General features: G+C 41.1%; 1 protein-coding gene across 1 annotated transcript in view; it reads left to right on the top strand.

The window, feature by feature from the left end:
- Positions 1 to 12,717, top strand: part of PRIM2 (DNA primase subunit 2) — a gene marked incomplete at its 5' end in the record, with an annotated part of 266,474 nt that overhangs the window by 224,253 nt on the left and 29,504 nt on the right. Inside the window, 1 exon segment of the mRNA XM_025204487.1 lies at positions 10,959 to 11,027. Within this exon segment, the coding sequence (XP_025060272.1) occupies positions 10,959 to 11,027 (69 nt within the window).

Genomic DNA, 12,717 nt, shown 5'->3' with positions numbered 1-12,717 from the left:
CTCAAGCAAATCTCGGGACGTCATTCTCCCCCTGTACTCGGCCTTAGTGAGGCCGCAGCTGGAGTACTGTGTCCAGTTTTGGGCTCCACAATTCAAAAAGGATGTGGAGAAGCTTGAGAGAGTCCAGAGAAGAGCCACGCGCATGATCAGAGGTCAGGGAAGCAGACCCTACGATGACAGGCTGAGAACCCTGAGGCTCTTTAGCCTGAAAAAGCGCAGGCTCAGGGGTGATCTGATGGCCACCTACAAGTTTATCAGGGGTGACCACCAGCATCTGGGGGAATGTTTGTTCACCAGAGCACCCCAAGGGATGACGAGGTCGAATGGTCACAAACTACTTCAAGATCGTTTCAGGCTGGACATAAGGAAGAACTTCTTTACTGTCCGAGCCCCCAAGGTCTGGAACAGCCTGCCACCGGAGGTGGTTCAAGCGCCTTCATTGAACACCTTCAAGATGAAACTGGATGCTTATCTTGCTGGGATCCTATGACCCCAGCTGACTTCCTGCCCTTTGGGCGGGGGGCTGGACTCGATGATCTTCCGAGGTCCCTTCCAGCCCTGATGTCTATGAAATCTATGAAACAGGTCAGTTTCTAGGCAAAACAAGTGCTTTATTAATCTTTTAAAAGTTTGAGAAAGTCTCTCTGCCAGCATATCTGTTTGCATGCTGGCATCTTTTATTCCTAAATGTATGTCTTGTTTTAAATATAGGGGAAATACTGGGTCAGTGACTTCCAGTATATTTTCCGGGTCATTTGTCTGGAGGAGAATATAGATATTGCTTAACCATGCAAAAAGGGTTTATTTGGAAAGAGAGGGGCTTCTACAATGTTCTTAAAGTATCTGTTAGGTGTAAAAGATCTAATTTTCATCTACTAGTTTAGAATTTTTAATTGAGCTTAAGGTGCTTACTTTTATTAGTCTAGTTTCAGAGCGCATGAGCCTCCCTGCCATAAAATTCAGTAAGGATAAAAGCTGCCTTAAAAAGTAATTGGAGATCTTTTCAATGTTTGAATCCACCATAGGGTCAGCACCCAAGTTCTTCTCCATACAGTAAAATGGACTCCACCGTAGATCTGTAGACCTGTAGTGCTGCCAGAACTGCTCTTCTGCTCATTTTATTGTAAAAGGATAAAATTCCACCCAAGGCTTGTTTTGCGTCAATGTTTACACTTTTAATGTGCTTATTCCAGCTTAGACTTTTGTTAAAATAGATTACAGGATATTTAAAGGAAGATACCACCTCTAGTTTCCTTTCCTGTAAAAAACATACTTGTTTCCTCTTTCCATTCCCCACAACCAATACTTCAGATTTAACTGTTTTGATTTCCAGCTACAGTAAAAGCCTTGTTTTCTGGCATAGGTGGGGAATGGGGGGTGCTGGTTACTTGAGGCACAGGGGTTTCTGGCTGGACATGGGCAGGCGGGGTGGGAGGCACAGCTGCCACATGCAGGGTAGGTAAGCAGCAGCTGCCATGTGCTAGCTTCCCACCCCTATCTCCATGGCCGGCTGGCCAGAAATTCCAGTTAATGGAAATGCTGGTTAGTAAGATGCCGGATAACAGGACTTTTACTGTATTTTGTGCTCACTGTTACTGAAAAGCATCTAATAAATTTTGGAGGCCTATTTGGGATTATATTGTTTATTAATGTGTCATCTGCATAAAGCAACACAGGGATAGGATAATTCAGTATCATGGGGATGTGGAATTGATTGCCTGTTACTCCTGTTTTAGACCATTTAAGAATAAATTAAAAAGTAGTGGAGCAACCAAACATCCTTATCATACCCCTGTCTTAGTTGGGAAACAACTGAACAAGGCACTGTCCATCCTGTAACACAGTGGTTCTCAACCTTTACAGGACCATTTGTAAACACTGGTCAGTCCTGACCCATTAAATAGTTTAAGTATAAGACAGCCCCCAGGCCCTGCCAGCCCCAACCCCCTGGTGTGTGTGTGTGGTGGGGAGAGATGGGGGTAGGATATGGGGGGCCCCAGGCAGCCCTTTGCAGGCTGGAACTCTGCCAGCCTGCAAGGGAAAACCCACCATTTCCCACATTTTTATCCTTTAAAGGAGAATCCATTTTTAAAGTTTGTTCCTGACCCTTTAATATACTCTTGCAACCCACTTTTGGTTGTGGCCCATGGGTTGAGAAACTGCTGTAAGATATCCTATAGAAACTGTATTGGAGTAGTAAGTAACAATTACTTGTAAGAGAGTTTTATCAATTGTTGTTATAGCCAGTTTCTTCCATAATTTTAATGTGTCTGTGGAGTCAGAGATCCCTTTAGGTCTATGAAGGCCACATACAAATAACTTTGTATTTTTAAATAAAAAATGCTAAATAGTGTATCACTAAGCAACAGTCCATGCAGGAGTAGCCTTCTCTAAAACCACCCTGCTCTTTTCCCAAATATTTGGGCAGGAATACACAGAAGACTAATAAGGTAATATGATGCAGGATCTCTCTTATCACCATTTTAAAAAATTGGGACCGTTATATTTTCATTCCATTACTTTGGATAAAAGCCTTCTAAAATAATTGTGTTAAACATTTTGATCAAAATTGGACATCATCAGTCAGTGAATTCCTTGAATATTTAAGGGGGAAGAAAACCAAGGCTGAAGGCCTTTCCATTTCTAAGAAAGGATCTTTATGATTATACTTGAGATTCAGAGCTCAGATAGTGAATTAAAGTAATTGTAATTTAACAGATAAAATTTTCTTCAGCAAAAAGCCATAATTTGTTTCACCATCTACATTGTTACGCCCATTTTTAGAAAACAAGATCCGTGTATCTTTAGGAATGTATGCATCAGGAATTAAACTAATTTTTTTTGTGCCTTTGGCTGTAATATGCAAGAACTAAGCATGATTTCCTAAAGTATAGTTTGGCAAAACTAAGTATGATTTCCTAGACTACAAGTAGCTTTCGGGGGGGGGGGGCTTGGATTTAGTTCAGTAAAAAGTTAGTAGACATGCAGATGTTCCATAGAAGTAGAACCTCCAAAAATTCATGGGGTTCTATTTAAAATACAAATTGGATATCCTACACCATCAGAAAGGATACATAGCCTGTATTAGCAAATGAATGAAGGTAATTGTAGAGCATGTTGAGTTATGCGGAGGTGATGAAAACTAACCTGAAACTGAAAAAAAACAATAATGGGTTCAGATATGTTCCAGAAACTGCACCTCAATCACATCTTCACTCACCTTGAAATAATATTGAAGGTTAGAATGGGCTCATGTTTAACTAGAACTGTAGTAAGAGACTGCATTTTTAAAAATAGAAGTAAATGTAATAATTTTAAAATAAAAGAAACTGACCTTGGATAAATGAAAGTAACTGTAAGTAGGCCCAAAGTACTCAAGATAGGCAACATCTTAGCTATATAAGCAGATGATCTAGATTAGAGAGCAGGTGGTTGGACGCAGCTGGCAAACATCATCTTAACCTCATTAGTAGTTCATAAAGCAAAAGCAGAAAAGCAAGTTGCAGATGGCAGTGAAAGAAAATGAACTTGAGAATTAAAGGAAGGACTATTACTCCAAGCAAATTGGTCCTCAAGAATCTAATGTTATTCACAAAATAAAGGAATTGAGTAGACATTTCTGAGAATGTCTACAGAGAAAACAAGAATTAAGTTACTTGTAATCAGTTTTGAGTAGAGGTCTTTTTCACATAATACTATTGAAAAACAACATGTAGGCAGGTTTTCAAGTCTTCCAATGTATTTTGAGCATAAGTGACATCCATAAATAATGATACAAATTGTTTTATTAAAAACTGATTATAAATGAGTTTCCTTTCTAGTTAGGCATCAGTTTTAGTGTTGCATATTTGCCCCAAGACGCATTTTAATTTTAACATGTTAATGTATTTTGCATTTATTTTCACAGAAACTCCCCTCTGCTTGCTTGACTACTTTGCTAAAGTAGTAGGCACTCTGCTAAAGTCAAGGCAAGATGCTTTTTAAAGAACAGGAAGGGCAGTCTAGTGGACACGAATGTACTTTTGAAATATTTGCCTCAGTGCTATAACTTTCCAAAATTCAGCTTTTAGTGGGCTATACAGCAGGAGAATCCATTTACCTACACATCTTAGTAGCCAGACTGAGTTGAGGGAAGATTGAGCATGGAATGGCTGTTCCATGCCCAGTGAGAGAACACAAACTGAGGTGACTGAATGTCATGGAAGAATCTCCATTATCTTAGAGTCACTTGAAGGAGGCTTTGGTAATGACATGAACTGTGGAGCAGTACTCATCATTAGCAACCCTTCAATTCAAGGATAATCATAGCTCATTGATGGGTCTTGAGGTGACTTAAGAGTCCAGTCCTTGAGCCACAGATTGGTCCACAGAAGTTGCAGGTCTTTCCACAGCAGTGAGTAAGCAGGAGACTAGGACTTCTCTCCTTTTCCTTCCTCCGCTCTGTCTTCTCTGATTCGAGGATAAGACCCTTTACATCAAAGCATGCTGTGATAAACTTGGTTGAGGTTATGGTACCATTGGAGTCAGCAGCCACCTCTTCCCAGCTCTTGATGTTGTTATCTGTTTTCTAGAGATATGTCTTCAGTGTCCTTGTACCCTTTCCTCTGGCTGCCACAAGACATCAGGCCATCCTACACAGTTGGATGGGTAAAAAATTGGCTGATGGGGCACACCCAGAGAGTAGTGGTGGACGGGTCGTACTCAGCCTGGCGAGATGTGAGCAGTGGGGTCCCACAGGGCTTGGTCCTTGGGCCCACACTGTTTAATATCTTCATCAGCGACTTGGACGAGGGGGTTGAAAGCACGTTGTCCAAGTTTGTTGATGACACTAAGATGTGGGGCGAGGTGGACATACTTGAAGGGAGAAAGAGGCCGCAACTAGATTTAGACAGGCTACAGGCATGGGCGGATGAGAACAGGATGGGATTCAATACTGACAAGTGCAAGGTACTGCACCTAGGGAGGAAGAGCCACCAGCATACCTACAGGCTGGGGAGTTCCCCTCTTGAAAGCACAGAGGCGGAAAGGGATCTTGGAGTCATTATTGCCAGAGAGGTGATACTCCCCCTCTATGCGACATTGGTCAGGCCGCAATTGGAGTACTGCGTCCAGTACTGGGCTCCACACTTCAAGTGGGATGTGGCCAGCCTGGAGAGGGTTCAGAGGAGGGCCACCCGCATGGTGAGAGTGCAGCAGGACAGGCCCTATGAGGAGAGACCAAGGGACCTGAACCTGTTCAGCCTCAGCAAGAGGAGGCTGAGGGGGGACCTGGTGGTTGCCTACTAACTCATCAGGGGAGATCATCAGCAAATAGGAAGAGCCCTATTCTCCCCAGCACCACCTGGGGGTGACGAGGAACAATGGTAATAAGCTGATGGAGAATAGGTTTAGGTTAGAGATCAGAAGGCAATATTTTACAGTTAGGTTGGCCAGAATCTGGAATCAACATCCTAGGGAAGTGGTCCTCGCCCTTACCTTGGGCAAATTCAAAAAGAGGTTAGATGATCACCTGTCTGAGGTCTTGTGAACCTAGCATTCATTCCTGCCTGTGGCAGGGGGTCAGGCTAGATGATCTGATCAGGTCCCTCCTGACCCTATCTACTGTGAAACTCGACTAAGCTGGGAGCAGAGCATTTGTTTTGGGAGTCAAGTGTCAGGCATCCAATATGCAGTGTGTGGTCCAGTGAAGTTGGTGCTGGAGGGTCACTGACTCAACACTGGTAACATTGGCTTCAGCAAAGATGCTGGCATTTGTGTGGCAATCTTCCCACTTGATGCAGAGTATTTTCTAGAGATATCATTTGTGATTCCTCTCCAAAGTCTTGAGATGACAATGATATGCTACCTGCGTTTGATATCTGTAGAGAAGAGTGGGATGACAGTTGTGTACCATCCTGGTACCTTTGATGCTGCTGGTGCTATTGGTGTTGAGCTAGCTAAGTTATTTTGACCTGCCATTATTTACAGTGGTGGACTGGACTGAGGCTGTAGGGGAGGAGGTGGCCTCACGGGGGCACACTGCCATGCTAAGGGCTCACCTGAACACACACACAGTCCCACAAGCACCCATCTCATGAGTTTTGCCTGCCTGTGGCCAGAGGTACAGGGCCCCAGAACCCAGACTCCCCCTGCACCTATCTCCTTCACAGCTGGCAGGCTTTGTGGCTGCAGCAGGGGCTACCACCCCTGCAGTTTTCATCCCCCTGTGACTTAACAGACACACAGTGTCACCTAAGTCATGAGTTTTGCTTGTCAGCAGTTTGAGGGCAGTTTCCCAGAAACCCCTGCACCTATCTCCTTGAAATTTGGCAGGCTTTGTGGCTTCCACAAGTGCTACCATCTCTGCTATTTTCATCCCACTGTGGCTTAACACACACATGTGACATGAGTTTTGCTTTCAGGATTTGAGGTGCAGTTTCCCAGAAACCCCTGCACCTATCACCTTGAAACATGGTAGGCTTCATGCCCTCAGCAGCGGGTACCAACCCTGCAAGTTTCGTCTGAATCAGCCCAAAGACAACAAAGTTATAGATATTTCATTGATTCCCCGTTATACCCTATGGCCGAATCACCAAATCTTTTCCGAATCAGTTCAGCCGAATTGAATCAGAAAAACGATTCGGATCTCAGAATCGAATCATCTGAATCAGAGTTGGCCGATTCTGAGTTGAATAGTTGCCTATTCACACAGGCCTACTATGTATGCCATGTTTGTCAGAGTAGAGCTGAATCGCTTTCGCTTTATCTTGTCACAACTTGTTTTTGATTTCCTGGATTTTCCTCTGAGTTTCAGATTATGGAGCTAACATGTCTCCTTCTGCTGAAATGAGGTGCACCTTGCCAAGCAGAATGAGCCCTTTTCTTCTGGCTGAGTTAAGGCTTCAATTTCAGTGTTGCTGTCATCAAACCAGTTTTGGTATTGATGGGTGGCATAGCTAGTGGATTCAGCACAGGCCTTATGGACAGGGGTTTTAAACCCCTCCCAGAGTGCTTCGGTGTTGCCTTCAGTTGTGGGCAACACAGAAGACTTTTTGTGAAGACACTGTTGGAGATCCTTTCAGACCTTGAGATCTTGAAGAGATTGCTTTTGGTTGTTTTTAGCATTTCAGAGCAAGCCAGATGTTCATAATGGATCTGACAAGAGAATGATGTATTTAGATGTCATGATTTATTTAGTTCTTTACTCAACTCCTGCCTCCCTACTCATCTTCATCTTGTTAGATGGTTTTATACCATTTTGTAGATTGTAACATGCATTTATTCAGGAATGTGCAGAGCTCCGATGCACACACTGGTAAATTCTGGTTCATCTCGAACTGGAGCCTAGAACATCCAGCAAGACTTTCAAGTTGTTTATGCAGCTGCTGGCAATCTGTTTTACCATCAGTTTTGCTTTTGCCAACAGTCCCTTCCCATTAATCTGTCTACAAGTTGTACACTTTTGTTTTCCTGGTCTGGTGGGAAGACAGCAATAGTTTGCTAATGTAAACTAACTGATCATCACCAGACATTTACCCTCTTCAAAACAATTTAGCAGTGATATTAACAAAGCAGCTCATTGAACAAGTAGCAATCTGGAGGTAATATGTTAAACCAAGAGTAGTTTGTTGTTGGAAAGATGAACAGTCTTTTAATTAAGCAGAATTTTCTTTGATGCATTGTTATAACATTTCTGATGTCCTTTTATACATTTTTGTAGTAATCACAGAATTTTTATTTCTACTCAGATTTTCTGCTTGCCTGATTTTTGACCCTAAACCCAGAAACATCAGGCATTTGACTAGAGATAGGCAAGTTTTTGTACCACAACTAAATACAAATTCAGTCTGAATCTGGTGAATAGTTTCAGCTGGAGACGAAAGTAGGGAAATATCATCTAGAAAGAAGGGGGAAAGTTTAATGTTGTATTTCAACACTTTCATAACAAAATTATCCTTTGTTTTGAAATTGACCTGTCTTTTATAAAGGGGGATTAAAAACATGGTTAAATAACCCAAAATAAAATATTTTGATTTCAATAAATTATTTATAATTGACCTGAAATCAATATTTTCTTCTCAGTTTTTCTACTTGTCTACCAAACCAAAAAAACTGTTCATACAAGGCATAGGCTTTTAATTCATTACACTGAAGTAGAGATGAAGAATACAGAAGGGAAACTCACATATATCATCTTTTTGGGATACCAGCAGTAGGGATGTAAATATAGTTTTAAAAAATTGTTTAACCTCCTTTAATTATATGGGTTAAACGATTAATCGACAACACAGTAGCTTGAAGACAGCTGCTGCTGGGAGCTATTCCAAGCTCCTGGGACCTTTTCACTGGGAGGAACAGGGACAGGGGGAGGGGGGCAATTTCCGCTGGCATTAATGAGTCCTTAGGCTGCTTGATGTTTTCCTCTTACGCTCTGGGTATTAGTTACCCTTCCTCTCCCCTCCTCCTTGCTCCTCCCTCCTAGCTGCCGTACTGCCTTCTGATTCCACACGGCTTCCCTTCCCCACTTCCCTGCCAGACTGCACCTGCTCAGAGCCAAAGGATAACCAGTAAGCTAACCGATTATTGCTGCAGTTATTGGTTAAACAATTAATTGTTTCTGCAAGCTGAAGTTTTGGCAATTAATTATGTAACCATTCACATCCCTAACCAACATTGGAACAGTGGTATAACAGTACTGAAATTTCAAATGAATACTGGTATTTACATTTTCCTCTATATTCATATGTCTGAAATAACTGGCTTGTTAGAAACTTGATAAAAAAAAAATTAGAAGTGTTTTGTATTCTCACAGACTCCCTATTAGAAGAATTTGTGGTTTAAGATGTATTGTTACCTAGTTGCCTCTATTTACAAGCTGATCTATGAATAGCCAGCCGACGCTTGCAGAATTTCACATTGAACTCTGCAAGTTACAATAATTTCTGAAAGATTTTGGCTTTGAAGTAGCAGTTATTTAATGAACAGATCAGAGGTCTGTGGCTCTGAAAACTATTCGATTTCTGTCTCCTCTTGTGACTTCAATTGCTGTATAAACCTGGATACGTCATTTACTTCTGTGTGTCTGATTTCCCATGTTTAAAGTAAAGATATGAGTACCATCTTCCTTTGTAATATGGCTGGAGGTATTAGGGGAAAAACCACTATTTAAGAACTTTGTTTTATTAATAAAGATATTTCTCAGTTGAGAACCCAACCAGAAGATGCAGTTTTATGCTGTGGCTCTCTCTCTCTCATAAATAGGCTCTGTTCATCCAAACATTCCAGGTCACTGGGAGGAGCAGAGATTGTATGTTTAAAACAGATACTAGATTAAACAAAAGAAACTGATTAAATGAAGCCTCTGGATTTTGGAAGAGGCTAGTTTACGTTCATAATAAATTTTATTGATGAATATCAGATGTGCTACTTTTTATTTTTGACTTCCATAACTTCCAGGTCAGCTGTATAAGCAGCATTTAGTGATGTTTTTATTTTTAAGCAAGTTATGAACTGCAATACACTGTAGTTGATATTAATCTAAAAAAGCCACTGTACTGTATATAATACATTTTGCCCATTCAATAAAGAACTAGTAGAAGAAAATATAAGATGAGGGTGGGGGTTAACACCGTTTAGTAAAATAACTGTTTCTCGTTGTTTTGTTGTTTATTTTTATTAATTTTTATTTTTTCCTCCAAGATGGTTTAGAAAAGTGGACTTGTCAAATACATAGACTGTGCCAGATTTCAGACTTTATTGGCTAGTTGGCGTGGGCTTTTGTTTATTACCTAGAATTTAACAGAAAGTGACATGAAGCATAGAAATGTAATCAGTTGGGCTATAACAGAGAAACAATGAAGTTAAACACTTTCTTGGCAGCGTGTTGTGGTTTGATCCATTCTGCAAATGTAATTTATTTGTACATCTGTCAATAACTATAAAGCAGTATCCAATAATGAGGACAGCGGGGATTTAAGCTGGGGTTTATTTTTATGTTTGACATAAAAGGTCAGCCTTTGGAAATGGGACTAAAAATTAACATTTCTTGAGAATTATTTTTCCCTTTATTGAGGTTATCTCTTAATTCCAGCAATTTTCTCTGTTTGATAAGCAGACAGAGTATACATTTTGATTATTTAAGGGAGGAAGAAGGTGGTACAACTTTAAAAATTTCAACTGGCATTGCATTCTGCTGATAAGAATGGGAGTTTATGCAGCACAGAAAAGATTACATTTGGTAGAATTGGGAAGCAAATTGTATTTACAAAAGATAGGATGATTTTCCTAATAGGTGTTCAAAACATACCATTCATGCTTGCTTTCTGCTGAGCTTTACTAGAAATAACTTCATTAAAAAAGAACAAATCTGTTTGAAAGCAAAGGCATTCCCCTTTTACAGATACTTGTCTAAAGGGTTTGCATTAAATTTTGTTGACGGGAGCACACCAATATTTTCTGTTGCATCCATATGAGATAGTAAAGTGGAAAATAAAAATATAAATAGTATACTAGATTGCTTCATGCTTCAGCCACTTGAATTACCAGATTTATATCTGCAATTATGGAAGAGATGTTACAGTATGATATTCTGACAATAACTGTCAGAAACACAATGCAAAAATATATGTTCACATTATTCTTGAAGTTAAAGATATTGAAATCACAGTTGCAAGCCCAGAACATCTCTTCCCTATGGTTATCTTGGTTTTAATAGAACAAAAATACATTTTTAGCAACCAGTTTGCATGGAATATTATTTATTACAGGACAAAATTGTAAATGTATAATATGCAACATGATTTCTTGCATTTTAATATGGCTGTCTATTGTGAAGTAAATTAGAGAATTGTGTTACTGTTGCACTGTTACTATTTCTGTTACTATTGTAACAGCCAATTATAGGTCAACAAGCTACAGAATTACTCAGTTCTGAAAGAATGCTACGTCTAATTCCTCTCTCTTTTTTTTATTTTGTACAGATTTTGGAGTTAGTGAAAGGTATGCATTACCAACTGGCCTGTCAGAAATACTTTGAGTTGACACACAATGTAAGTAAATATTTAATTTTTATCGTAGAGTGATCAGAATGTCTTTGTCTGACTTCTAGAAAGGGCCTTGGAAATAATGCATAAAACTCCAGAGCCTCTGCATTTGTCAGATGTATAATTGGCTGTTTGGCCTTGTTTTTGTGAATTAATCAGTATATGTACTTAGATGCTTTTATTCCAGGTGTTTTGAATTATTTTTGCATAAAATCTTTCGTGTGTGTGTGCGTGTAAGTAATTTGTCTCTAAGATTGCCACCCTGCTCTGCCTTCTGCCTGAGTTCAGAGTAGCATGGCTAACTATCTCTATAATATTGCTATTTCAAAGAGTGATATGATATGTCAAAACTAAATTATGTTTGCTTCCTGAAAATGTCAATATTGTTGTCATGTAAGCCATTGAATATTCAATATTTAAAAACGTTTTTTAAAGTCTGTGTTTTAATTAATATTTTAAAGAAAAATAAAAGAAAAAGGAAGTGGGGAATGGCACTACAACTAATTTCCAATGAAAATGTGTTAAGATTTTTTCACTGTAAGGCATCTCTTAAACAGGGGGCTGGTATCATAATTAATTTGTAATGATTAATGATTTAAAGACTGTACTTGGTTTTCTTTTTCAGTTTGATTTTTTTATATTTTATTTTTTAATTATATGGTGTTAATTTTTAACTTAGGGAATAAAATAAACATTTGCAGTTACAGTTTCCCCACCTTTGCTTAGTTTCCTTCAATAGACACTAGATTATTTTTTAATATGTAGAATATTTGAAGTACCCTTTAAAAAGACTAAGGGGAGATTATCTTTTTTATGAATGTATGTTGTCCCAATTGCTGTAGTATCTGACGCAGGAGCAAAATACGGCCCATGGGCCAGATGCAATGCACAAGGCCATTTTATCTGGCCCGCGGGGCCCCTAAAAAATTTAGAAAATTAATATTTATCTACCCCTGGCTGCCTGCTAAAGATGACAGGAGCCGGTAGCAGGACCCAGCAGCTGTAGCAGCAAGGCCAGCCCAGCCCTACCCTGCTCTCAGCCCCCAACCCCCAGCTGGAAGCCCCTGCATAGCAGAGGCTTCTGGCCCCATCTTCCTGTGCCCAAGAAGGAAACTCAGATAAGAATGCGGTGGGGGAGGGGGAGGAGCAGGAAGCAGGGGAGGACTTAGTGCGATTGCCTCAGTCTTCAGAGCCGGGTCAGCTCCTGCTGAGTTTACAGTCCTGGCCATGCAGCTGGGAACTATGTGGCAGCAGTGGGCAGGAAAGCAGGGAAATGGTGATGGCAGGCAGGGGAGTGGGTGGCAGCGAGCGGGCACACAGGAATGTGGAGCCTGTGCCAGTACTCCGGGGCCAATGCCCCAGCGTGGAGCACGGGCTGGCAAGGGGCTCTATGGAGCCAGGCTGGACTGTGCCAGCAGGGAGAGGGGGAGCTGGCCTGGCTCCATAGAGCCCCTGCCAACCTGGGCCCCATGCTCCTATTGCCCCACTCTGGGCCTCCACCAGCTCTGGCCCTGGCACAGGTCCCTCACTCCTGCCCAGTTGTTGCTGTGCTCCTGTGTGTCCCCTTGCTGCCACTCACGCCCCCCCCCTTCCTACCACTGCCATTTCCCCACTTTGCTGCCCACAGTTGCCTGCCCGCCAGCTGCTCCAGTACCACATATTTCCCAGCTGCATTGCTGGACTGCAGGACTCAGCA

This window comes from Alligator sinensis, unplaced genomic scaffold (assembly GCF_000455745.1).
Source record: "Alligator sinensis unplaced genomic scaffold, ASM45574v1 scaffold482_1, whole genome shotgun sequence".
Taxonomy (NCBI): domain Eukaryota; kingdom Metazoa; phylum Chordata; order Crocodylia; family Alligatoridae; genus Alligator; species Alligator sinensis.
The sequence above is the reverse complement of the archived record's forward strand: the minus strand, read 5'-3'. Positions and strand labels throughout refer to the sequence as shown.